The sequence below is a fragment of the Mobula hypostoma genome, chromosome 8, assembly GCF_963921235.1.
Source record: "Mobula hypostoma chromosome 8, sMobHyp1.1, whole genome shotgun sequence".
Lineage (NCBI taxonomy): Eukaryota > Metazoa > Chordata > Chondrichthyes > Myliobatiformes > Myliobatidae > Mobula > Mobula hypostoma.
Window position 1 is genome coordinate 132,829,702 of NC_086104.1, and position 27,081 is coordinate 132,856,782.

At 46.1% G+C, this 27,081-nt stretch overlaps 1 protein-coding gene across 2 annotated transcripts in view; it reads left to right on the forward strand.

Annotated features, from left to right (window-relative positions):
• LOC134350974 (disintegrin and metalloproteinase domain-containing protein 9-like) overlaps positions 1-27,081 on the forward strand; it is a 156,337-nt gene that overhangs the window by 90,529 nt on the left and 38,727 nt on the right. For both annotated transcript variants that reach the window (XM_063056913.1, XM_063056914.1), the window contains exons 10-15: positions 2,036-2,117; positions 3,710-3,840; positions 6,005-6,176; positions 15,998-16,090; positions 20,756-20,951; positions 24,094-24,199. In XM_063056913.1, coding sequence (XP_062912983.1) covers positions 2,036-2,117; positions 3,710-3,840; positions 6,005-6,176; positions 15,998-16,090; positions 20,756-20,951; positions 24,094-24,199 — 780 coding nt within the window. The remainder of the gene's footprint in view (positions 1-2,035; positions 2,118-3,709; positions 3,841-6,004; positions 6,177-15,997; positions 16,091-20,755; positions 20,952-24,093; positions 24,200-27,081) is intronic.

The window sequence follows — 27,081 nt, forward strand, 5'->3', positions numbered from 1 at the left end:
CGAATGGTTTCTTGTGCAGAAACGATTCTTTTGATTCTCCTATTAAATGGCGACATGATGTCCCAGATTTTGTTCTTTTTTTTTGAAGATTTGCTTTTGTAGTGGCATGAAACTGCACGCAATGAAAACTCAGCCAATTTCTAATTGTCTAGAAATTTAATTGGACAGCACTTGAAAACCGTGTTCCAGTGTGAGTAACAATTGCGATCATTCACAGTTCAGGCCGGACCAGTCTGTGGGCATTTCCAGCTAATTCAGTTTGGTTTACTATTGTCACACGTACCTTGGTACAGTGAGAAACCGCTGGCATACTATCCAGACATATCATTCCGTACAGAAGCATGTTAAGGTAATACATAGGAAAATCACAAATAGAATATAGTGTCATAGTTACAGAGATTGTGCTGTGCAGGTAGACAAACAAGGTACAAGGTCATGGCAAGGTAGGCTGAGAGATCAAGATGCCATCTTTATCGTTCAATAATTCCATTCAGGAATCTTAGTAACAGCAGGTTTGAAGCTGTCCTTGAGCCTGGTAGGACGTGTTTTCAAGCTTCAGCCTGATGGAAGAGGTGGGAGAGGAGAGGATACCTGGACTGGGAGAAGGCCTGAATATGTTAGCTGCTTTCCCAAGGCAGCAGGAAGTGTAGACAGGGTCTCTGGGCAGGAGGCCGGTTTTCAGGTGGACTGGGCTCTGAAATTTCTTGCAGTCTTGGGCAGAGTAGTTCAATGCTGAGCTGTGAATGGTCTGGATAGGATGCCTTCTCAGGTGGTGAGGGTCATTAGTGACATGCCGAATTTCCTTAACCTTCTGAGAAAGTAGAGGCAATTGAAAGGAAGGTTGTTGCCTTGATACCCTGTCACTAGGTTTTTTAATCTCCTTCCCAAGTACTGTGTCTCATCACTTTTGGAGATCCAGCCCACTGTGGTGGATGAAGTTACAGCTGAACCTGGCCGTGCATTGTGACGAGTGTAGAGTGAGTAGAGTAGAGGTGGGGCTGGGAACACAGGCCTTGCTGGGCACCAGTGTTGAGAATAATTACGAAGTCTTGCCTGTAAACTAGCTCACCTTCACCATTTCCAGAGGGGCTGTTTCTAGCCAAGCCCAGGAGCTCTGATGTGAAGTCGGCTGTTCCTGAAGGAAGGTGGGGTTACCCTGTGGCGGTTTACAATCAGTTATCTTTGTTGGGCCTCAGCTGTCTGCACTGAGGACAGGTTTTCCATGTCAAATCTCCCAATCTACCTCATGGATTTTATCTGTCCACCTGCACTGTACTTCCTTGTAAATGCAACACGATATCCTGCACTGTTTTCCTTTGGTACTGCCCCTATGTACTTGTGTGTGGAATAATCTGACTGAATGGCATGATTGTGTCTCGATATGTGTGACTGTAATAAAATAATTCCAGATTCCAGTGTTACGACTCCCTGCCCTGTATGCCACTGGAAGAACTTTACCTGTGCGGTTCAGATGCATGCCTGTTGCTTGTTTGTGCCACTTGTTCCCCAGTGGGGGGGTTCTTAGTAAATCTTTCCAGGTAAAGACGCTTCAGTGCTCAACAACCCAGCTGTGAAATCCAGCTCTTTTCAACATGTTCACTCACCTCCTCGCTCTGCTCACTTCCACTCCCACTCCGCAGTAATGGGGTACTTGGACGCCTCTGACTTTGTCCAAGGTGGATACTTGTCCGAGGTGATGGTTGGAAATGTGAGGAGTGCCCGCTGTTCTAATCCCATGTATTCATCAGCTGGACCTGGGGAGGGGCAGGGTGGTATGTTATAGACTGAACGGAGGGCTTCAGTTTGCCCTGTGGTTTTAAGACCATAAGTCATAGGAGAAGAATTAGGCCATTCAGCCCATTAAGTCTGCACCGCCATTCCATCGTGGCTGATCCCGGATCCCACTCAACCCCATACGTGCCATTTCCCTTGATGTCCTGACCGATCGGGAAACTATCAACTTCCACTTTAAATAGACCAGTTAAACATACACTTTAAATATTCCACATTAAATGTATATTTTGATGCCTTTCAGGAAGAAGAGATTTGGAGGATTTGCAGGTATGGCCTTTGTGAGCACCGTCTGCTCAGGGAGCCACAGTGGAGGGATCAATGTGGTAAGGAGTCATTTCTCATTACCTGTTCTTTCAAATTAACATCTGGATTGGCTGTCCAGGCTTGTGTTTACATGTTGATTTTGATGCTCTTGGGGGGAATGAAGTATTATACTGCAGAGTCAAGAATTTAATCCAAAGTGAGGATGCTTTAGTAATGGAGAAAGCACAATTACTAACATGATTGTAATGTAATGAGCAAGATCCTCCAAACACCAATGGTCTTGCTTCTGTGGTAGAAAATTCTGGTACAAAATGAAAGCCAGGTTTGTATGCAACTGTGAGTAGAACTGTCACCACCTGCCGTGGTCCCACTTGGATCTGGTGGGTCAAGAAGGGGTTTGTGTGCCCCAGATACAATAATCCATTGGTGCAGGTGTATCCAGTGGGACGTCCAGTGCTCTGAGCTTCAAATGCTTCTTTGCTTGGGCTTTCCAGAAGAGAATAGCCGTTCAGTTCTGAGGCCAGGCCACATGGCACAGTGCGAGTGTGGGGGCAAGAGATGGTCAGCAGGGATTAGCCTTGGGTGGGATGGATGAGAGGAGTGGGTCAGGTCAGTGAGGAGAACCGGGGTTGTGTTGGGATCGGGGAATGTTACAAAGGTAGAGTGGAGACTACGGTCCCAGGAATGATGGGGTTAGGGGTTAGGAGGTGGACACAGTTGGTTGTTCTGGTGATGGGTGAGAGCCGAGTGAGGGAGAGAGTGAATTTGCTGGAGATCTTTGCAAAAACATATTTCGAAGCACCCATCACACCTGTATTCTTTGCCCGGTTGGAATGTGAATACTCTTGAAATCTATTTTTTCTATTGGCTCCAGTAAAACGTAGCAAAGAAAGCAAAATTCAGTCAGTGATTTTATTCACCGGGGGTCCTAGTGAATCTTGGAACTGTTCTAATGGTGGTGCCCCGGGCGTGGAGTAGAACTCAATCCCCGCAGGTCGAAATCATGCGAGCCAGAGCAGCTGCCTAGGTGTGGCAAAGTTACGGATTCTGTCCCAATCTCAGTCCCCCCCACTTCCCCTCCCGTGTGGAACTTGTACCTTCTTATGAATGCATGGGTCCCCCTCCACAGTGCACTGGTTTCTTGCCTCATCCCAAACACGTGGGGCGGCGGGTAAATTGATTACTGAAGACTGCTGTCAGCGTTCAGGTGGATGGTGGGGGTATCTGATGCGGGGTTGATGGGCATGTGAGGGAGTAGGTTGCAGAGATATTAAGAGCGAATGGAATCAGTAGGATTGCTGTGGGAGCCAGTGTAGACTAGATGGGGCAGACACCCTTTTTCACTGAGGTAAGAAAATATGAGAGAAATACGAGGTAGGTACTGGACTTGTAGAGGAACATCACTCCTCTTGCCTTGGGCATGAGCTGCTGTTGAAGTTCACCAAAACCCTCTGTAGATGGGGGTCATAGGTGGACCTGTATCTGCTGGTTCAGTGTCCACCCCTCCAGTGAACTGAGGAATTGATTTCTGTCACTATGAAGTCCCTGTTTATATCGCACCCTGAAGTCGCTGCCTTCTGGAGCTGGTTGCTTAGTAGAGGGGAGTTGGAAGCGTGGCTTTTCAGCAATTACATTGTGGTTTCTTTTACAGTATAGCTTCAGGATTCCTCAGTTGGCTTCCGTTGTCGCTCACGAGTTGGGCCACAACCTGGGAATGAGCCACGACGATGGCCGCAACTGTGTCTGTGAAACGAAGAGCTGTATTATGAATTCTGAAGCCTCGTAAGTAAACCGTCAATGCTATGCCTGCAACTCTAGATATTGGTGACTTCAGTGTGTGCATAGCATCTGTATCCTTTGCTGCACTTGGGTCACGTTGTTTTTGATGGAGGGGTGGAGGAGTCTGGTTGGAATCATTTTATTATTCCCAGACAAAGTGGATGTGACTGGGTAATTCCCCCGTTGATCGTGCTCGCTGACCAAGAGAGCCGCGAAGGGTCTGCTGGTGGAAATACATGGCTTCACCAGCATCTGTAATGAGGCGAAGGAATCATTAATATTGTGGGTCGAAACCCTGCATCAGGACTGAAATTTTGACAATTCCTTTGCCCCCTCCCCCCCCCCCCCAAAAAAAGGTGCTGCTGGATCCACTGGCTCCTCTGGCAGATTGTTTCGTAGCTCCAGATTCCAGATTCTCCCCACCTGCAGTCGTCAGTGTCTGCTGTAGGAGAGAGAGAAAGTGATTTTATGAACAGCATTTGTATCGAACTATCCTACACTCACTGTACTCTCTAAAGAGAAATCATCTACTTTTAATGGGAGATTTTGCTGCAGTTTAAATTCTTTAAGCAAAATCTGCCATCTGAGTGAATTGTTTGTTGCACAGCGAATAGATTTTGTTGGGGGTCCTGTGCTACACCCCAACGTCCAACCTGTTGCCTGGTGCCACGTTACTAAAAATACTCCTTTTCTCACACATCCCAGTTTGGATGTGGACAGGAGCTGGTCTGGGTTCTTGTAAACTTAATTGTGCAGCAAAGTCAAATTAGGCAGAAAGAAGAGACGTAAACACAGGAAATTCTGCCGATGCTGGAAATCCAGAGCAGCACACACAAAATTCTGGAGGAACTCAGCAAGTCAGACAGCATTTATGGAAATGAATACGCAGTCGACGTTTCAAGTGGAGATCCTCCTTCAGGACTGGAAAGGGAGGGGGAAAGACACCAGAATATGAAGGTTGAGGGAGGGGAAGGAGGATAGCTGGAAGGTGATAGGTGAAGCCAGGTGGTTGGGAAAGATAAAGGGTTGGAGAAGAAGGAATCTGATATGAGAGTAGACCATGGGAGAAGGGGAGGAAGGAGGGAACCTAGGAGGAGGTGACAGGCAAGTGAGAAGAGTTAAGAGGCCAGAGTGGGGAATAGAAGAACAGGGGGGGTAGGGGAAATGTTTTTACTGGAAGGAGACTTTTATATTCATGCTGTCAGTTTGGAGGCTACCCAGTTGGAAAATCAGGTGTTGCTCTTCCAGTCTGAGGGTGGCCTCATCGTAGCACAAGAGGAAGCCAAGGACTGACATATCAGAACAGGAATGGAAATTGGAATTAAAATGTTTGGCCACCGGGAAGTTGCACTTTTGCTGAGTGGAATGGAGGTGCTCAGTGAAGTGGTCTCCCAATTTACACAGGCAGCACCTGTGGAAGGAAGCGGACAGTTGACGTTTCGGGTCGCAGCCCTTCGCCTGAGCTGAAAGACGGGAGGTAAACAAGTGACGCAAGAACTGGCAGGTGGATCCAGACAAGGGCGATGACAGGCAGGTGAGAGAGGGGGAGTCCGGGAATGGCATCGTAAGCTGGCAGATGATATCTGGAAGTGTCAAAGGGCTGGCAAAGGAAGGGCAAGAGGTCTATTTAAAGAGAAAGAGAAGGAAGCTGAAGCCGCTTCTTGAAATAAAAGCAGTTACTCCATAAAATGCAGTGAGTGGAGGATAGTTACAAATATAATTCATTGTCAATGACTCGCAGTACTGCAGACATTGAATGACGGGGGATAAAAGCGGAAAATGCTCTATTCAGCAGGTCGGACAGCATCTGCGGAGAGAGAAATTGTTAATGTTTCAGTTCTGAAACGTTAACTATTTCTGTCTCCAAAGATATGCACAACCTGTGTAATGTTCCCAGCATTTTCTGTTTTAACTGCAGATTTCCAACATATGTGATTTTATTAAAATTTCCATTGGATGATATGGGGAATTAGCCAATCAGCTGCAGCCCTGCTGATAAAACGCAGGCGTGAGAGGCTGCAGATGCTGGGACGAGCAGCAACAAACAAGATGCCGGAGGAACTCGGTGGGCCAGTCAGCATCTGCAGAGGGAAATGGACAGTCGGCGTTTTGAGTGGAGGCCCTTCAGCCGGACTTCCCGTTCTCACACTGCCTAATGCTGTTGCAGGAACGCCGTGAACTTCAGCAGTTGTAGTGCCGATGACTTTGAAACGATGATCATGAACAAAGGAGGCTGGTGCCTGCTGAACATCCCCAGGCCCGAGGAAGAGTACAGTCCTCCATCCTGTGGCAATAAGCTGGTGGATACCGGTGAAGAATGTGATTGTGGATCGCCAGAGGTCAGTGCACATCTCCCTCCATCTCATTATTCAACACAGCTGGAGAACCTTGCTCGGCTACGGACTGATGGGCCTGGGCAATTGATAGAGTGACTCTTTGGGCCACAATTGTTGACCCTTTGGTCCAATGGTTCTTCCGTCCAGTGTTCTCTTCCCCCTTACTGTGATCCTATGAGTTCCTGTTAAAGGCTGATTTATACTTGTGCGTCAGCTCGACGCCGTAACCTACGCAAGTGGCCTTCGCGCGTTGTGAGCATTTATACTTGTGCGTTGGTGTGTCTGTGTCGCTCCGCAATTGGGGAACGTAATGCATGCGCACACACCTGCCCGAGCAAGGCATCATGGTCATGGTAGTCTTTTCTCGGGGTAAACAAGTTTAAAGCGAGTGTCTTTTTTTGTAGAAGAAAACTGTGCCATCCATAATTTCGGAGGTCCGTAAAGCTTTATGGAAAGCATTGCGGCCCGAGTTCCTCCCCTGCCCTTCAGTCGCCCAATGGGAAGCTATTGCAGCGTAGGAGGAAATACGATGCTCCCAGGCAGACCAATCACAGTTGTCACGACGCGTAGTTACATTTTGGGGGAGGTGCGCGTCAGGCTACAGCGCAGGGATCCGCGTAGGCACCGCACCTAGGGCGTCGAGATGACGCAGAAGTATAAATCAGCCTTAATGATGGAGTAATAATCACTCACTTTCTTCACTGGTTTAATTGGAACGCAAGTCACCTATTTTGACATGAATGCCCTTAAACAGCACTGCATTGAATCGCTAAAAGTGGCGTGTGTAATGCTTTACAGTACCAGTGATCATAAAATAGGGAATCACTTCCTGCCGCTGCCTGCAAGGAGCTTGTATGTTCTTCCGCTGACCGCGTGCTCTTGTTTCCTCCCACAGTCCACATTCATACTCATCAGGGATAGTAATTCCTTGGACTGTATTGGGCTTTGACATAAATGCCACATTTCACTGTGTTTCGATAAGCATGTGACAAAATAAAGTTTGCCTTTATCTCTTTAATCTTCGCTCAGGCCTGCACACCTCTCGTGCAGCCAAGGTGAAGCGCCAGAGATTTGCCACTCCCACAAAATGCTGGAGGAACTCTGCAGGTCAGGCAGCATCATTCAGGCCGAGATCTTTCATCAGGACTGGTCTCAGCCTGAAACGTCAGCTGTTTATTCCCCCTCCATAGATGCTGCCTGACCTGCTGAGTTCCGTCAGCATTTTGTGTGTTGCACAAGATTTCCAGCATCTGCAGAATCTCTTGTGTAGGAGATTTCCCACTGCCATTTGGGTGAGAGTGCGGTATAAAGTTAAAACCTGCAATGACTGACCTGTGGTCGAGGATTGATAATTGTTCCACCTCTGACCCAAGTGCATTTTCAGAAAGGCAGTAACGGAGACCTGCTTCACTGCACAGCCCGTAAGCAGGAGCACAGGCCTCGTGCGGAAACCCTGACCAAATCACTCTGCCCTGTATCAGCCCAGTACAATTTGAACTGGCACAGGTAGCTTGGTGCTGCCAGTGCTGGTGACACAGCCCACAGCCGGTGATCTCTGTGTGCAGGCGTGTCCACGTGCAAATCCTGAAGTCAAATAGATTTTATTTTCACATGCACAAGTTCGGTGAGGTACAAGTACAATTAAAAAAAACTTGCTTGCAGCACAGAGAAGGTAAATTGTATATCAATAAAACAAGGCAATGGACAGTTCAGTACAGCACTGGGACAGATCCTTCGGTCCAAAATGTGCCTGACTGATTGAGCTGATGACACCTAATTAAACTAATCCCTTCTGCCTGCACATGGTTCGTACCCCTTCGTTGCCTGCCTTTCTAAGGGCCTCTCAAACACCTTGGTCATATCGGCCTCCACCACTGCTCTTGGCAGTACATTCAAGGCACCAACCATACCTCTTTCGAACTTTTATTTACTGATTTAGCGATACAGCACGGAGTGGGTCCTCCTGGACCTTGGAGCCACGCTTCCCTGGCAACCCCCGACAAACCCGATTAACTCAAACCTCATCAGGGCACGGTTTACAATGACCCGGTACGTCTTTGAGCGGAGTGAGGAAGCGGAGAACATCCTTGCACTGCACGGGAAACGTACAGAGGCTCCTCACAGAGCAGCGCCAGATTTGAACTCTGAACAGTGCTGTAAACAGAGTCACGCCAACAGCTAAGCTACCCTGGTTCCCGTGTCCTCTCCTAAAATGCATGCCCTCTAGTATTAGACATTTCGACCCTGGGAGGAAAATATCGGCTGTTCATCTGTGCTTCTCATAATTTTATCGGCCTCTATCAGATCTCCCCTTGACCTCCACTGCTCCAGGGGAAACAACCCAAGTTTGACCACCCTTCCTTATCCCTCATGCCCTCTCATCCAGGCAGCATCCTGGTAAAAGTTTTCTCCATTCTTTCCAAAGCCTCAACATCCTTGCTATAACAAAGTGATGAGAGTTGCTTGTAGTTCTCCAGATACAGACTAACCAGACTCTCATAAAGCTGCAAAGTGATTTTCTGACTCTTGAACTTTGCGTCATGTAATCAAGGCAAGCTTTACTACCCTGAAGGGAAGATAGACTCTGCCAAACAAAACATTGGTGCAAAAAAAATATCAGAGACCAATCCCTGTAATGCAGGAGGTGGTGTGTAGTGTTCTGTTGCAGTGATTGAATTCGCTGGTGAGGGTGAACATCAGAGCCACAGTAAGTGATCACTGTACCAAACGAACTGGTGGAGAGCAATCTATTTAGTTAGCGATATAGCACGAAATAAGTCCTTCTGGCCCTTCAGGATGCTGGTTCGCTGGTCCACATGCTGCTCCAGTAACACCGATTAACCCTAACCTGATCTCGAGACAGTTTACCATGACCGGTTAATCTACCGGGTATGTCTTTGGACTGTGGGTAAAAACCAAAGTGCAGTGGGAAAATCAAAGCATTCCACGGGGAGGACATACAGACTGCTTACAGATGGCGGCAGAATTGAACTCTGAACTCTGGAACGCCCCCGAGCTGTGATAGTGTCACCCTAATCGCTAATCTACCATGGCACCCGACCAACAGAATTAGTCATAGAGAGGCTGTTCAGCCCACTGAGTCCCTGCTGACCGCTAACAGACTTCCAATTTGAGTTAATTCTGAGTTATTCCCGTCGTGTTCCTCCCACATTCTCCTCACGTTCTACCATTCATCCATGCGCTGAGGGCTGTTTAAGCTACCCACTCACATGTCTTGGGGATGTGGGAGGGAGCCAGGGGAGATCCACGTGGTTGTACGGAGAATGTGCCAACTCCAGACATGTTGAGGTCAAGATCAAATCTGGGTCACTGGACTTGTACCAACTCTGCGATACTGGCTGGAATACAGGAATTAAAATAGTCTTGTTTGCGTTAGTGTGAATGGTCCCTTTATGTCAAGTATGAGTCATAGGCTCCTGGAGTTGTACAGCACATAAACAGGCCCTTCTGCTGACCTTTCTGATCATTCACACTGATCCTCTGTCCCTTTCTGTGCGTTGCCTACCTGTTTAAATGCTCTTAAACCGATTGATTGTATTTGATTCTATCTCCTCCATTGGCAGGCATTTTCCAGACATCAACCGTTGTGTGTGTGTGTGTGTGTGTGTGTGTGTGTGTGTAAAGTCTCTGTGTTGCTGCTTGTGCTTAGTATGAGGGGGGAAGAGAAAGAGTTAAACTCCTTGTCCCAGTGGAGCCTGAAGCAAGTACTGTATGTCAGGGGACCAGAGAGCTTTGTCATTAACGATACCTGTTCCCTTGGAGCCAATTGACCCATCCTGTGCATGTGGTGTGAGAGACTGCAGGGATGTGTGGAATAGGTGAGGACAACATTTCCCGGAGCACGAGAGGATGAGGGGAGATCTTACAGAGGCGCACAAAATTGAGGGGCAGCAACAGAATGAATCCTTGCAGGGTTTTTATTCCTTTCAGGCTGGGCGAGAGCTTTGGGGCGAATGGTGAAAATACTTAAGGGAGAATCGAAGGAGGGAATTCTTCACGTGGAAAGGGAATTCTTTGTGCAGGGGGAGATGCGACTGTGGAGCGAGCTGCCAGCAGAAGTGTTAGGTGCGAGGTCAGCTGTAAGATTTAAGAGAAGTTTGGGTCGGTACGTGGAAGGAGGCGTATGGAAGACAATGACAAGGTAAATTTATTATCGGGGTGCATATAGGTCACCATATGACATTCATTTTCTTGCATACATTTACAGGAGAATAAAGGTAGAGAGGACTAAGCAGAGGATTAGTTCAGTATGGAGTAGATGGGCTGAAGGGCCACTTTCTGTGCTGTAGTGCTGTGACTCTATGATGGCCCAGTGCAGGTTGTTTCCTCTACACATGTTGTCAAGAATCACTCAGACCATGTAGAGAGCTGCTTCCGGGCATCATTTTGTCTGAAATGAGGCTTTCTAAATCATTGCTGGAAACTGCCATCCTAGGTTGGAGATGGGGTAGTGGTGTTCTATTCTGGTTAAAGATCACAGGCAGGAGTAGATTGTCCTACTTGTAACCCTGTGGAAACCAGCAGGATTTCAGGAATATGCAGGATTTTAGCAATGTCTCAATGAATACCACATCTTCATATACTGCGGGCATTTCACAGCACTCATAACCTTACTAAATCACTGGGAAAATAGGTTAAAGCCTTCGGGATGGAGGTGCAGAAATCTTCACATGCACCTATGTTACTGTGTGTTTGTAGATGCTGTTTTCTGAGAGGTCTGCAAATCTGGACCCTTTGAATCATAATCTGGAGCAGCAGCGTTGAATGGTGAATAACATTAAAACTGTCTGATGATGCAGAGCCTTTGCTCCCTCTGAACAAAGGGAGAGAGGTCGTCTCCCTCCTTCAGAGGTGCAACCTTGGAACTGATTTTCCCACGCAGTTGCATTGCGATCTGTTGGTGTAGTGTGCCACAGTGTGGTAGCAGGAGGTATTGCATGTCCATGGAATGAATTCTAATCGGACTAATCCACCCCAACCAAACCTGCACAGTATCTAGTGAGAAAATCTTTAACAGCTTGCACTGTGTGGGGCTACCATGCCCTATAAGCAGGATGAAGGGGGTGGATTCTCATCTGGTTAGTTTGGGTCAGGGAAGGACCTTTGGTAGGATATCAAGCATGTACGTGATGGACGTGCTCTCCAAAATGGCGTGTGGGGATGGAGCCAGGAATTTGGTCAAACTGTTAACACAGACATCCATAGTATAGTTCCAAGTAATGGGTGGGAAATGGTGACAACAGCCACCTTCTGCTTCATCTGGGGAATCCAAGATAGAGCATGTCTGGAGGGTGGAATTGTGATTGTGGGGGTAGATCAGCATCCCCAACATTACCTTTGTCCTGATAACCATCTACATGTGTGTCTGCATCAAGCTTTGCGTAAGACCAAAGTACGCCCACGCCAAGTGTCCCTCCGTGCAGAGGTTGTACCAGTCCCCGGCACTGTGAAGGAAGGGCTTGTCCTCGTTGCTGTGCAGTGTTCCATTCAGTCTGTCGTCACACTACCTGTCCTTTGTGAAAAAGTTCCTTCAGAAAAAATACTTTTGTCCACAGTGTTCTGCATGGAACATCTCGTTGGCTCTGTAGGAGAAAGACACGATGAATCCTGTGGGACAGTTCCTCAAGCAAACTGTCAAAGCCATTGATCATTGCCAGAACTTGCTAACAGGTCACTGGTCTGGCAGTGAGAGGGGCCCTCCATAATCGGTTGGAGTGTCACTCTCTGTGTGCACTGGGATAAGGTTCAGACAATTGTCCCCTCTTTCTTTGTGTTTGCAAAGGTTTGGAAAAGAATGAAAGGGTCCTTATTAAGGTTTGTCCTAAGTAGTCGCAGAACAGAGAGCTCTTTAAGCTACATGGTATGCCTAAGGCTGCTTACTGAGACAAATATCAAGTGCTGCAGAACAATTATCAGAGAAATGAAGGAGGCATTTTATTCTGCCTGAAACTTGCTGGTTTTCCAGTGCAGTGAGATGCAGAAGTAGATGCCGAGGGGTTCACAGAAGCTCGGTGCAGCCATTGCAAAGACCTTGTACCGAAGGGCTGCAGTCCAAAATTCTGATTTTACTAAACACGTAGGGTTAGGTTCTGTGTAACAACCCCATAGACATTGTAAAGTGGGGTTTCCCAACCTGGGGTCCATGGATCGCTTGTTTAATGGTATTGGTTCATGATATAAAAAAGGTTGGGAACCTCTGCTGTATGCTGTAGAACAGGGGTCCCCAAACTTCTTTGCACCGCGGACCGGTTTAATATTGACAATATTCTTGCAGACCAGCTGACCGGGGGGGGGGGAGGGGAGTGGGTATTAATCACGACTGGAATATAGGTGATAAGTCAACTATAAGTCACTTATCAGTGGCTAATACACTCAATTTTGTTTCTAAAAGGGTTTATCTAATGACACACAGCGCATATTTTCCACGCATGAATATAGTGGTAAGTCAATTATAAGTCATAAGGGGGTTCCTTATGTCCAGTCTATTCTGCAATTTAGATTTCATTGCATTCATTGCAGAAAACTCCGCTTCGCAGAGATATGATGTTGCAAATGGAAACAAAGTTTTCAGTGCTTTCGTGGCCATCTCAGGATATTCAGCCTTGACTTTGATCCAGAATGCTGGCAGAGATATTATGTCAAACATACTTTTCAGCCCACCGTCATTTGCAAGCTCGAGGAGTTGATGATCTTCCCGCACTGACATGGATGAATCACCGGGCACATTCAGAAATGGGTCACGGACCCATTCCTTTGCACGTCTTGGGTCATTTGCGGTTGGGAAGTAACGTTTGAATTCTGTCGACAGTGAAGATAGGTGTTCGCGCACCAGCTGTGAGAAGGACGATGCAGCCTCAGTCTCTCCCAAAATCCCAGCTAAAGCTGGGAACATGTCAAATATGCCCCTGTCCACTCACGGTCCCCACAGTTCCAGTTTGGCTTTGAAAGCAGACACTTTATCCACCAGCAATTTTTATGTGTGTTACTTCATCTGCCAACTTGAAGACAGTTGTCATTCTCCCCTGAAGTGACGAATTGAGTTCATTGAGCAGGTTGAAGATGTCACACAGATAAGCGAGTTTTGCTATCCATTCCTCGTCACTGAAGTGGTGACTTTTTTCCTGAAAGAAATCACTGTAGCTGCTCTCTTAACTCAAAAACCCTGGCCAGGGCTCTCCCCCTTGATAGCCACCTGACTTCAGTGTGAAAGAGAAGGCGTTTGTGCTCTGCGTCCATTTCCTCGGAAAGCTGCTCAAACAAAGCTTTTGCTTTGATGTGATTGATAACTTCAACAACGTCACTCAATACACTGTTAATATCGGGTGACATTTTTTGGCTAGCCAGCATTTCCCAGTGTGTGACGCAGTGTGTAGACTGGCATTGACGAGCAACCTCTTTGACTCGGGTAGTGAAACCAGACTCGTTAAGCTGTTCCAACAGCTGTGCTTCGATGTCCTCCACGATGTCATCAATTCTCCTTGAGACTGTGGTAGCTGAAAGAGAAACCTGTGCCACCTTGTTAGCTGCCGCTTCTCCCAACAATTCACCGCACACGTCCTTGGCAGCAGGCAGAATCAATTCTTCACCAACAGTCAAAGGTTTCTTAGCCTTAGCAATATGGCTAGGCACTACGTACGACGCTGTCAGAGCAGCCTCATTTGTGGAGGTAGTGGCTCTCAGCACTTGCGATTGTTCCGCTTGCTCACGTTTTTTCCGCTCAAAAAAGTCAACGGGTTTGTCTTTAAGTGCAGGGTGCTTGGACTCGAGGTTCCGAAGCAGTTTTGAGGGCTTCATTGCCTCATTAGACAGCTTGTCTCCACATACCACACACAGGGGGCTTGGAGGGTGTGAGTCACCGGTCGCAATAAAGCCATATTTTATGTACGACTCGTCGTATTTTCCGTTGAAGGAAGCTTTCTTTTTTTTTTGCAGTCTTGGCCTCAGCTGTCTCTGCATTATCATCATCATTAGGCCTTTTATGTCCCCTACCATCTCTTCCAAAGAAACTCTCAAGTGACGTTTGTTTTTTACTCATCGAGTAGTTGTAGGTTAATGACCAACTGATGTCCTTGCGTGGGTAATGACCTCGTGTGCATTTACGTTCAACAGTGGGCGTGACAGGGAATGAGGAAAGGAGCAGTTGACGCATATCGTTTCCTCGCGGCCCGGTAGCACATGTTTTGTGGCCTGGTGGTTGGGGACCGCTGCTGTAGAATGTTTTGTCCAAAGAGGTCACATGCCTTGTACATAGAATATATTGACTTAAGACACCACAAGTGCAAATACTTAACAGTATGTGAATAAATAGTGTGGACAACGCTGTGAAACTAAAGAAAGTCTACACTGGTTTGTATTTCTTGAATATCTTAAGAAGTTATTTTTGGGAAAAAAATCCAACTAAATTAACAGGGTTTATTACTGATAAAATCCATAAACCAGCTGTAATCATTCACTCCCATAAATTAACAAAGGTAGCAATGTATTGAAATGATGTCTTTTTTTTCTTAAGAAATCATAAATGTTCACAAAATATTCTAAGTTCAAGCTTATTGTTATCAGGGACATGTACAGTATACCCAGTATACAGTATACATGTACAGTATACCCAGTATACAGTATACATGTACAGTATACCCAGTATACAGTATACATGTACAGTATTCCCAGTATACAGTATACAGTATACATGTATAGTAGACCCAGTATACAGTATACATGTTCAGTATACCCAGTATACAGTATACATGTACAGTATACCCAGTATACCCAGGGTTAAATATCATGAAATTAGCTCAGAGCTTCAGCAGCGCAGTACATTACAAATAGGAGTTCATGTAAAATTATGTGTGTGTACAGATAGAGTAAGCATAATGACAAGATTGACAGAGAGTGAGAGAAAAAATATAGGCAGAGGTGGTGCTAAGGTCTTGTGGGTCAGTTTTGGAGCCTCATAGCAGTGGGGAAGATGCTGCTGTTGGACGTTGGAGTTGAGGGTCTTCAGTCTCCTACATCTTCATCAGTGTTCTCAATATTGACAGGGAACTGGACCAGGAATGGCTATTCAGTACACTGAGCAACACACACAAAATGCTGGAGGACCTCAGCAGGCCAGGCAGCATCTATGGAAAAGGGTACAGTCGACATTTTGGGCTCAGACCCTTCGGCAATATGCTAAAGCCCACTCTGCTAGGACATTCCCTCTATCCCCATTCCATTTGGTACATTTTGTGACCTGAAATCTGTCTACCTCCTTTAATATATTCAGCAACATGGCCTCCCCTGTGGTGGTTGAGAATTCCACTGGGCCATGACCCTCTAGATAAAGAAAGTTCTCCTCATCTCCTCCAAATTATGTCGGCAAAAACCCTGTGACTCGTTCACTCGTTCTCAAACACCAGGCAACAGATACTGGTACCAAGCTATTCTGCAGTTTGGGATTTTATTGACTTTGGGGGAGATGATGGATTTGGTGTTTTGGTGGTGAAACGTGTTTTTTATTATAGTTTGTAAAGACCAACATGTGTTGCCCATCAAAGCTGCTCATGAACTATGACAGCCCCTTTACTGAAGCCACACTTCAATTTACAATCAAACTGAAGCCCTTGGCGGTAACCTATGGGCCAAGAAGCACTGACTTTGCAGAGGGGCTGGAGTCGTGGAGAGTCTGGTTCAGTGGGGAGGCAGATGTTTTATTTACTCTGACTACACCCTGAAAGGCTGGAGAGGGCAGTGGGTGAAGAGTGAATTGCTTTCGTTCACCGGTGTTGAGTTGCCACGCTGAGGTTGATTGATTCTTTTTGCAGGAGTGTAAAAATGACCAGTGTTGCGAGGCGTCGACTTGTAAACTCAAGTATGGAGCAGAGTGTGCGACTGGGGTCTGCTGCAATAAGTGCAAGGTAAGTGTTGCAGATAAAGAACGGGCTACAGAATGGGGCAGGAGCCGTCCCCTCTGATCTGACCTGCTGTTCAGGAAATCGGGGTGGACTCAGTTCTACTCCTCTTAGGTTCACCAGTAGTTCGGAAAGTTAGCCTTTACTGACTTGTGCCCCTGCTGATCTCCGTGCAACCGATGCCATAGCATCTGTCATTCACCCGGCCCTGAGACGCCTAGAAAACAAGATCAGAATGTTGCTTCTGGATTTCAGTTTGGTGTTAATACTGTTGTCCCGCAGACGTTGGTGAACAAACTCCTCCTCCTCGGTCTAAGTATACCACTGTGCCTTTGGGTGTTGGACTTCCTCAGGTAGTCAGGATGCACAACCGCTCCTCCCTCCCCATCATCCCCCCCCCCGCCCCCCAGGGCTGTGTGCTGTGCCCACTGCTGTACCCTCTGCTCGCACGTGACCGCACGGCCAAACGCCCGAGCAATCGCATCATCAAGTTTCTGATGACGTGACAGTGGGGGGGGGGCTCATCACCAACAATGAGATGGCCAACAGAGAGGAGGAGGAAGAGCTCGAGGCTTGGTGCCAGACAAATAACCTCTTCCTCAATGTCAGAAAGACGAAGGAAATTATTGTCGACTTCAGGAGATCTAGCAGCACTTACTTGGCTCTTTGCATCAGCGGCACAGCAGTGCAGTTTCAAACTCCTGGGTGTGCACGTCACGCACAACCTCTCCTGGTCCCTGAACACATCCTACACAGTCAAGGAAGCTCACCAGAGCCTCTACTTTCTGAGGAGGCTGAAGAGAGCTGGACTTTGCTCGTCCGTACTCACGTCATTCTATAGATGCACGGTAGAGAGCACCCTGGCCAACTGCATCACTGCATGATATAGACACCGCACTGCGGCAGACAGTGAGGCTCTACGACGGGTAGTCAGAACTGCCCACCACGCCACTGGCACCAGCTTACCAGCCATCAAGGCCATGTATTCGGAAAGGTGCCAGTCACACCATGAAGGATTGCCCCCACCCTGCTCATAGATGGTCTCTCCCACTCCCACCCAGAAGCAGGCTACGTAGCATCCTTGCCAGGACCACCAGTCTGAAAAAGTTACTTTTCCCCAAGGAGTACCCCAGATCAACACCTCCACCAACTAACTCCACCACTACTTTATTATTTCCTGTCCGCCACCTTGTGTACAACCTGGCATCACTTTATGGATATGCAATCAATCCATGCATATAAGCTATCTTATGTATTGATATTTATGCTGCTTATTATTATTGTGCTCTGCATTTTTTTTTGGATTTTTTGCACTGTAATCAGATACAGAGTAACAGTTATTTTGTTTTCCTTTAGGAAATGACATGAATCTGTCTAAAATGGGTGTCCCCTTACTCTGTAACACTGCCCCCCGTTTTAGATTCCATTACCCGGGGGAAACACGTTCTCAGCATCCACCAATTAATCCCCTCACCCATTAGATTGTTACATTTTATAATAACACAAACATTAATCACATGTTTAGGAGCTAGTAACAGGTTGGGTTTGAAAAAAAAAGAGAAAACCATCCTAAATCGTGGGCCAGGCAACATCTGTGGAGGGAAATGGACAGTCGATATTTTGGGTTGAGATCCTTCATTTGGACTGACAGAGGGGAGGGGAAGGGCTGGCAAGTGATCGGTGGATCCAGGCGAGGAGGGGTAATTGATCGATCCAGATGGAGAAGGGAAGAGTTGTAAAAGGGATAGAGGCTGGGAGGTGATAGGTAGAGGCAACAGAGGGCAGCAGACCGTGAAAGCTGATAGGAAAAGAAGGTGGGCTGTGGAAAATAAGAGGGGTGGAAGGGCAGCTGGGAACAGGGGAAGGGGCAGACTCAGTGGGCAGATGGGAGAACGTGGGGAAGGAAATAGACTGATGCAAACGGGATGGTGCCGGAGGATTGGCGTATTGCCCATGTTGTTCCATTGTTTAAAAAGGGTTCTAAGAGTAAACCTAGCAATTATAGGCCTGTAAGTTTGACGTCAGGGTGTGTAAATTAATGGAAAGTATTCTTAGAGATGGTATATATAAGTATCTGGATAGACAGGGTCTGATTAGGAACAGCCAACATGGATTTGTGCGTGGAAAGTCATGTCTGACTAATCTTACTGAATTTTTTGAAGAGGTTTCTAGGAAAGTTGACGAGGGTAAAGCGGTGGATGTTGTCTATATGGACTTCAGTAAGGCCTTTGGTAAGGTTCCACACGGAAGGTTCAGACGTTAGGTATTAATATTGAAGTAGTAAAATGGATTCAACAGTGGCTGGATGGGAGATGCGAGAGAGTAGTGGTGGATAACTGTTTGTCAGGTTGGAGGCTGGTAACTAGTGGTGTGCCGCAGGGATCTGTACTGGGTCCAGTGTTGTTTGTCATATACATTAATGATCTGAGTGATGGGGTGGTAAATTGGATGAGTAAGTATGCAGGTGATACTAAGACAGGTGGAGTTGTGGATAATGAAAAAGTAGGTTTTCAAAACTTGCAGAGAGATTTAGGCCAGTTAGAAGAGTGGGCTGAAAGATGGCAGATGGAGTTTAATACTGATAAGTGTGAGGTGCTACATTTTGGTAGGACTAATCAAAATAGGACATACATGGTAAATGGTAGGGCATTGAAGAATGCAGTAGAACAGAGGGATCTAGGAATAATGGTGCATAGTTTCCTGAAGGTGGAATCTCATGTGGATAGGGTCGTGAAGAAAGCATTTGGTATTCTGGCCTTTAGGAGTTGGGATGTAATGTTAAAATTGTACAACGCATTAGTGAGGCCAAATTTGGAGTATTGTGTACAGTTCTGGTTACCGAATTATAGGAAAGATGTCAACAAAATAGAGGGAGTACAGAGAAGATTTACTGAAATGTTACCTGGGTTTCAGCACCTCAGTTACAGAGAAAGGTTGAACAAGTTAGGTCTTTATTCTTTGGAGCGTAGAAGGTTGAGGGGGGACTTGATAGAGGTATTTAAACTTACGAGGGGGATAGATAGAGTTGACAATGGCTTTTTCCATTGAGGGTAGGGGATATTCACACAAGAGGACATGGGTTGAGAGTTAGGGGGCAAAAGTTTAGAGCTAACATGAGGGGAACTTCTTTATTGAGAGAGTGATAGCTGTGTGGAACGAGCTTCCAGTAGAAGTGGTAGAGGCAGGTTCCATATTGTCATTTAAAGTAAAATTGGATAGGTATATGGACAGGAAAGGAATGGAGGGTTATGGGCTGAGCGCAAGTCGATGGGACTAGGTGAGAGTAATCGGCACGGACTAGAAGGGCCGAGATGGCCTGTTTCCGTGCTGTAACTGTTATATGGTGTAGGAGGAAATGGATCTGTCTGGAGAAGAGTGAGAAAAGGGACAGAGGTGGAGTAGTTTTTGAAGAGAATGTGTTCAGATATGGCAGTAAGTCGCAGGGAAACCAAACCAGGAAGATTTGGCAGGGGGAATAAATTACGGAAATCACAAATCCATTTGCTGTGAACTGGAACCATTTTAAGTTAGTAAGGCCAAGTGATCTGAGTTAAGGCTACATCCGAGCCAACAAAGGATTCTGCAGATGCTGGAAATCTTGTGCACCATGTGTAAAATGCTGGAGAAACTCAGCAAGTCGGACAGCATCGATGGAAGAGAATAAACAGTTGAATTTTGGGCTGAGAATTCTTGTCGGACAGCTGATGAATGGTCTCGGCTGGAAACGCCAGCAGTTTATTCCCTTTCTTTGGTGCTGCCTGACTTGCTTTGTTCCTCCAGCGTTTTGTGTGTGCTGCTCATGAAGGAGCGTGACTTTGCTGGAATTGGCAAACGGCTTTTTAAAAATTTTGATAAATTACATCCAAAACTGAGGTGAGGCGAGAAAGTTTTCCTCTACCCAGTCAGAGGTTCTGTGCCATCCACTGCTTAAAGGGTGGGAGAGGCAAACTCAAAACATTTAGAAGAGGATTGATGGAGGAAGGGAATTAATGAGATCGGAAAGCAAAGAGCTGAAAAGTTTGGGGTGAGGGAGGTAGCTCATACATGGTTCCAGGGTGAAAGCAAAAACTCCACGTGTCCGGCCCCAGAGGTCAGGATTAAACTGGAGTCTGGGAGCAGTACTACCAGCTGTACTTCTGTGCTGCAGGCCACTTGTTAATCCCAAATAACCTTTGGAAGCAGAACTCCAAAAGAGCAACCTTTACTGTAAAGAAATTTCCCCTTCTCTGCCGGAGGTTCTTGATTTCTCATCCTGGGGTAGCAGTGTCTGATCTCCAACCCTGTCCATCCCTCCCTTACCCCACTGGGAGGTTCCAGACTCCAGTGGGTCAAGTCCAAGCTCACTTTGCTCAGTCGAATGGGAGCTTGGAGATGGATACCCAGGCTCAGTGTTTTGACCACCATGCATGTTACTTCCAGCTCGCTGCCAGCTCCTAGATGTCACGTCACACTTGAATGTGAATCTGTGCATGGCTGTTCTTGAAATATTTCCAATTACAGTAGGTCTGGGTAACATTTGCAGCTGAGGTCCGGGGTGAAAGAGACTCCAGTACTGCAGTGGTCGTCCTGAATGGTTACGGAGCAATGTGCATGTCTGGTTGCGTTGCGGATGCTGACCTTGTCACATCTTCACCGTGTAGCTGACGTTTACTTTCCACTCTCTCCTTGCAGTTCCTGGCTGCCGGAACTGTGTGCCGAGCCTCTGAAGATGAGTGTGACCTGCCGGAGTACTGCAATGGAACAAGCCACAACTGCCAGGCTGATGTATTTGTGCAGAATGGCCACCCCTGTCAACACAACACCTCCTACTGCTACAACGGAATGTGTCAGAGTTATGACAGTCAGTGCGTGGCTCTGTTTGGCCAGGGTGAGTATCACCACATCACCACAATTTAACCTTCCTCTGAATTGCAAAAGAGTTATTTCAGGTGATCCAGCAAGTGATTTTTGTTTATGTTCCATGAGCTTTGGATATATCTTTTTTTTTAACCCACAATTCTTCTGCCTCCTCACCATCATTAAGGTACTGGCAAGATGGTGGTTGTCCAGTTGGAAGAGTTCAGTGACAGGAGAGGGGGTTTACAGTACATCACGATGGTGGGGTCGCTCACCATTGCAGTGTATGCAGAGAGAGTTAACATTTCCAGATTTGTTTAAGGATGATGGGGAATCACTCAGCAGGGCAGCTTATGTAGCGAGAGTTCGCATCCCCCATCAAGGAGGCCTCAAAGATCTCTGCTTTCTCAATAAAAGAACCAACAAGTTCCCTTCCACCACCAACCTCCGTTGTCCGTCCGATCTGGTCCTCGACCTCAACAATTTTTCCTTTGGCTTCTCCGACTTTCTCCAGACTCAAGGGGTAGTCATGGGCACCTGCTTGGTCCCCAGCTATGCCTGCCTTTCTGTTGGCTGCGTCCCTGGTAACGCTCCTCAACTCTTCCTACTCTACATCGACAGCTGCGTTGGTGCTTCATGCAGCCATGCTGAGCTTGTCAATTTCATCAACTTTGCCTCTAACTTCCACCCTGGCCTTAAATTCACTTGGTCCATTTCAGACACCTCCCTCCCCTTTCTCGATCTCTCTGTCTCCATTTCTGGAGACAAACTTTCAGTTGACATCTCTATGACTCGCACACTCTGCCTGTGTCTCTCTCTGTCTATGCATGTGTCACGCGCATTTTGCCTGGGCTCTCTATCTTTCTTGCTCTGTCTATGCATGTGTCTTGCACACCCTGCCTGTTTCTATCTGTCTATACGTGTCTGTCCCTCTCTGTCTCTCACACAGATTAACCATTCTCATTAATCTGTCAACTTGATCTATCCATAAGCAGTAGAATCATTACCACATCTTGTGCCTGACTTCATCACAAATATTCCTCATCCCACCTCTCCCTCCCCCACGTTCTCTGTTTCGCGGCTCTGGTGATAGGTCACTGATCTCAACCATTCATCTGATGTGTGTTGTAACTTAAACCATTGACTTAACTTAGGGTGCAGCTGCTAACTTAGCAAGTTGCATGGAAAGTGATGTTGGAGAGGCAGTAGCGGAGGTGAGGAAATAGCGAACAAATGAAACAACTGTGATAAGACTGCTGACCGGATCCTGACCCTGATCTGGGCCATACCCTCCAAATATTCGGACCTGCCTCTTGGTTTTTTTACACTACCTTACTTTCCATTTTCTATTTTCTATTTATGATTTATAATTTAAATTTTTAATATTTTCTATTGATTTGTACTCTAGGGAGCGGCAAGCGCAGAATCAAATATCGCTGTGATGATTTACATTCTAGTATCAATTGTTTGGCAACAATAAAGTACAAGTATTTTGCACCAATCTTCACCGTGGAAGACACTAGCAATATGCCCTAAGTTTAAGAGAGTCAGAGGACAGAATTGTGTGAAGTTACCATTACTAGAGAGAAGGTTCTTGGGAAACTGAAAGGTCTGAAAGTAGATAAGTCACCTAGAACAGATGGTCTGCAAGCCAGGGTTCTGAAAGAGGTTGGTGAAGAGATTGTGGAGGCATTAGTAATGATCTTTCACAAATGAATTGATTCTAGCATGGTTGTGGAGGGCTGGAAATTTGCAAATGTCACTTAACTCTTTAAGAAGGTAGCGAGTCAGAAGAAAGGAAATTATAGGCCAGTTAGTCTGACCTCAGCAGTTGGGAAGATGTTGGAGTCGATTGTTAAGAGTGTGGTTTTGGGGTAGTTGGAGGCACATGATAAAATAGGCTGAAGTCAGCATGGTTTCCTTAAGGGAAAATCTTGCCTGACAAATCTGTTGGAATTCTTTGAAGAAATAACAAGCAGGATAGACAGAGGATCAGTGGTTGTTATGTATATGGATTATCAGAAGGCCTTTGACAAGGACCACAAGTGAGACTGTTTAACAAGTTAAGAGCGCATGGTATTACAGGAGCATTGGCTGATTGGCAGGAAGCAAAGAGTGGGAATAAAGGGAACCTTTTCTGGTTGGCTGCTGGTGACCGGCGGTGTTCCACAGGGGTCTATGACGTGAAGATAAGTGGTGGGGCAGATAGTTCTGAGGAAGCAGAGAGCCTACAGAAGGACGTCGCCAGATTAGGAGAATGCGCAAAGAAGTGGCAGATGGAATACTGTGTTGGGAAGTGTATGGTCATGCACTTTGGTAGAAGAAATAAAAGCATAGACTACTTTCTAAATGAGAGAAAATTTGAGGTGCAAGGGGACTTGGAAGTCCTTGTGCAGGATTCCCAAAAGGTTAATTTGCAGGTTGAGTCGGTGGTGAGGAAGGCATTCATTTCAAGGGGACTAGAAGCAAGGATGTAATGTTGAAGCTTTGTAATCACTGATAAGGCCTCATTGGAGTATTGTGAACCATTTTGGGGCTCTTATTTAAGAAAGGATGCATTGACATTAGAGAGGGTTCAAAGGAGGTTCAAGAAAATGATTCCGGAAGTGGAAGGCTTATTATATAGAAGGATTTGAAGGCTCTGGGCCTCTACTCACTGGAGTTCAGAAGAATGAGGGGTGACTTCATTGAAACCTATAAATGTTGAAAGGCCTCGATAGAGTGGTTGTGGAGAGGATGTTTCCTGTGGTGGGAGAGTCTCAGACCAGAGCGCACAGCTTCAGAACAGAGGGACGTCCATTTTGAACAGAGATGAGGAATTTCTTTAGCCAAGTAGTGATGAATCTGTGGAATTTGTTGCCACCGGTAGATGTGGAGGCCAAGTCTTTATGTTTATTTAAGACAGAAGTGGATAGATTCTTGATTGGTCAGGGCATGAAGGGATATGGGGAGAGGGCAGGGGCTGAGAGGGAAATGGATCAGCCATGACGAAATGGCGAAGCAGACTCGATGGGCCGAATGGCCTGATTCTGCTCCTATATCTTATGGTTTTATGGATAACTTAAAAATGTTTCGTGTCGCAAGGTTGAACTACAGGGGAGTTTAACGCTTTGATCGAGGCAAGTGGAAGAAGTATCTGACTGGGCTCTTTGTATTCATTTCTATCCCCTCAGGTGCAAAGTCTGCTCCACACCAGTGTTTCCAGGGAGTGAACACTAAAGGTGACCGATTTGGAAACTGTGGCATGAGTGGCGTCCACTACAAGAAGTGTGAGATCAGGTGCTCCTCCTCGCTTTCTGATGCAGTCTCTCAGAATCGAGGTTGACTTGCCCCCACCCTAGTTCTTAAGGGTGGAAGGTGACTTGTGTGAATTCTTTTAACCTGGCTTGGGTGCTGCTAAGTAGCTACCAAGGGTGGTCAGTAGAGGGAGGTCTGAGTCCAATGCCAAGGAGATCCAAGACGAGACCAGGCTCTAGCATGGAGTTAACACAGGGCTAGCATGTGTACATTGATATGTTCTATAAAGTTAAACACACAGACACAAACATAGAACTTAAAACCTTTTCCTTGTCTACTCTAATCCTGTCCCTTCCACCCCTGCCTTAACGTTGGCACCACCGGAGTCATAGTTATTCTGCATGGAAATGGCCATCGGCCCTTGTCCACGCCAACCTCAAGTTGTTTATCTGAGTTAGTTCCATTTCCCTACATTTGACCCATATCCCTCCATTTTCCCTGTCAGAAATTGTACCTATTTCCACTACCTACTCTGACAACTTGTTCCATATGGCCACCGCCCTCTCCGAAGGATTTGCCTCAGATTCCTTTAAATCTTTCCCTTCTCACTTTTAACCTATGCCCTCTAATTTTAGACTACCCTATCTGGGAACAAGTCTGTAAGCATTCATGTTATCTGTACCCCTCATGTGTTTATAAATCTCTATAAAGTCACCCCTCAGCCTTTGACACTCCAAGTAAAAAATGTCCCAGCCAAATCTGAGCTCTTTAGTCCTGGTAACATCCTTGTCAATCATTTTTTTTTAAATTTTTGCATCCCCTCTTGCGTAATGGCATCCTTTCTATATCCAGGCAACTGGAACTGCATGCTATTCCAAGTGTAGTCACTCAGACAGAATCTCTTCTGCACGTGTTTCTAGCAGGTGAATTCTAAAGGTGACTGAGTTTATAGCTTCTACAGCCATAAAATGTCATCCTAACTCTTGTACTCTAATGAAATCATCTGACCTTTGGCTTTCATTCTCATGGTTATTGGCAGCACTGTAGTAAGCAGAGCATAAGGCATAAAAATATTCCTAGTTAATTTTGTACAGGGTGTTTTACTCGAGACTGGTTCTGAAGTCTGCCCATTGAATTTCCACCCTTTTCCCAGGTTTAGTGCCTGACATGACTTACAAATAATTCCAAGTAAATAATTATTCAACCTGAAGTGTGGTTTTAAAAAATCTGTAAAATACTGTTGAATGGTGAACAAAAATGGATAAGGTTCAAAGAGTTGTTGGGTAGCTGAGAAAACTGTGGATAGTGACAAGTATGATGGCATAGCTATTAAGATAATGAATTGTCAGCCAGGGTTCTGGATTCTTCACTCAAATTCCCTCACGACAGAAATTAAATGAAGCTGGAAAGAGACAATCCAGTGCAACTCCAATTAGACTGCTGTCCAACTATTTGGTTACATTTTCCAGTGAACAATATCTTTTTGAATAAAGAGGTGTGCTAGGATACTAATAGCAATAACACTAAACAGTCTGCAAAGTATGTTTATAAGAGTTTTATGGTTACGCTGTTGTGAGAACTCATTTGGTTCATTTTTCTTTAGAGAAGAGATTTGCCTACCTTCCCTAGTCTGGTCTAGTTCAAAAGTACAAAGGTCTATACGTGACTCCAGATCCACAAATGTGTGTGATAAAGCTGATCCCTCCGGTCAGGGGAATCAGGAGCAGGCAACGTGTGGAAGTTTTTGTGGAAAGAAAGACGGATGTGATGGCACCATTTTAGAATGTGGCCTCTTTTTCCGTAAAGGTTCACTTCTGGTTACGACAAAATTGCAGTGCAGTGGCAGTCAGTTGGCTCTAGTTATTACAGTGAGCCAGTGAACTTTGCTGGAATGTCGTCAAAGGGGCCTGTGAGTGACCTCGGATCGTTCAACTGAAGTGGACTTGGCCCGCTCCAAAGCAGCCGATATCACGTCAGGTGTCCACGTCAGCTTGCACGCTTATCTTTATTGAGCAGTTCTGATAGGTCCAGTCATTGTTTATCATTATGCAACCGCTTTTAGTTTTCAAGATTTTGTTAAATTTTGCGTTGGGAGGCAATTAATGAAATCGGCATAAAACTTAAATCGTAATAACCTGACTGATTGTGATGAGTAAATGTACATAATGAAATATAATTCTGCTCTTTTAATTGTACAATGACAGGTATCGCTCACTATACCTGCTGCTATCTGCAGTTTCCTCACTCTCCAGAGAACCCTTGATCCTCTCAATAACACCCTGATTTCGGGAATATGTCACTGGTGGTTCAATTGCACTGGTTCTCCCTTCCCAACATCACTGTGGGAGCTCCCTCTCCACAGGGAATGCAGCACTTTAACATGATGCTTCATTACCACCTTAACATGATGCTTCATTACCGCCTTATTGAGGCCGTAAAGGCTGGCCTGGGCAGCTGAACCTGGAAAATAATTAAAAAGGAAAACTAAAAGATTGTGCTGAAGTCTAAGTGATCTTTTGGTAGAAAAGGGCCAATTTGCTACAGCACCACTGTGATGCTGTAATCCAGACCTTTACCACGTTCTGTGAACACCTATTTCAAAGAAAGTCTTTTCATATCACTTTACTTTGCCGGTCGCTTTCATCATCGTGAAATTGCAGCTGAGGAGAAATTTTTCCCTCTTGGTGAGCTCTGAATTTTTTGAATCTCTGCTGCAGAAGACTGTGTAGGCTGCTGTGGTCTTGGGTCTCTCTAGGTTTACTGTCGGGGGGGTTTCTAACCTTTTTTTTTAAATGACAAAGCCTTACCATTAACCGAGGGGTCCATGGACCCCAAGTTGGGAACTCCTGTGGGGAGAATATGTTGAAAAAAGGAGGGAGAGAGAAACCAGGGAATTATAGACCGGTTACCCTAACATTGGTGGT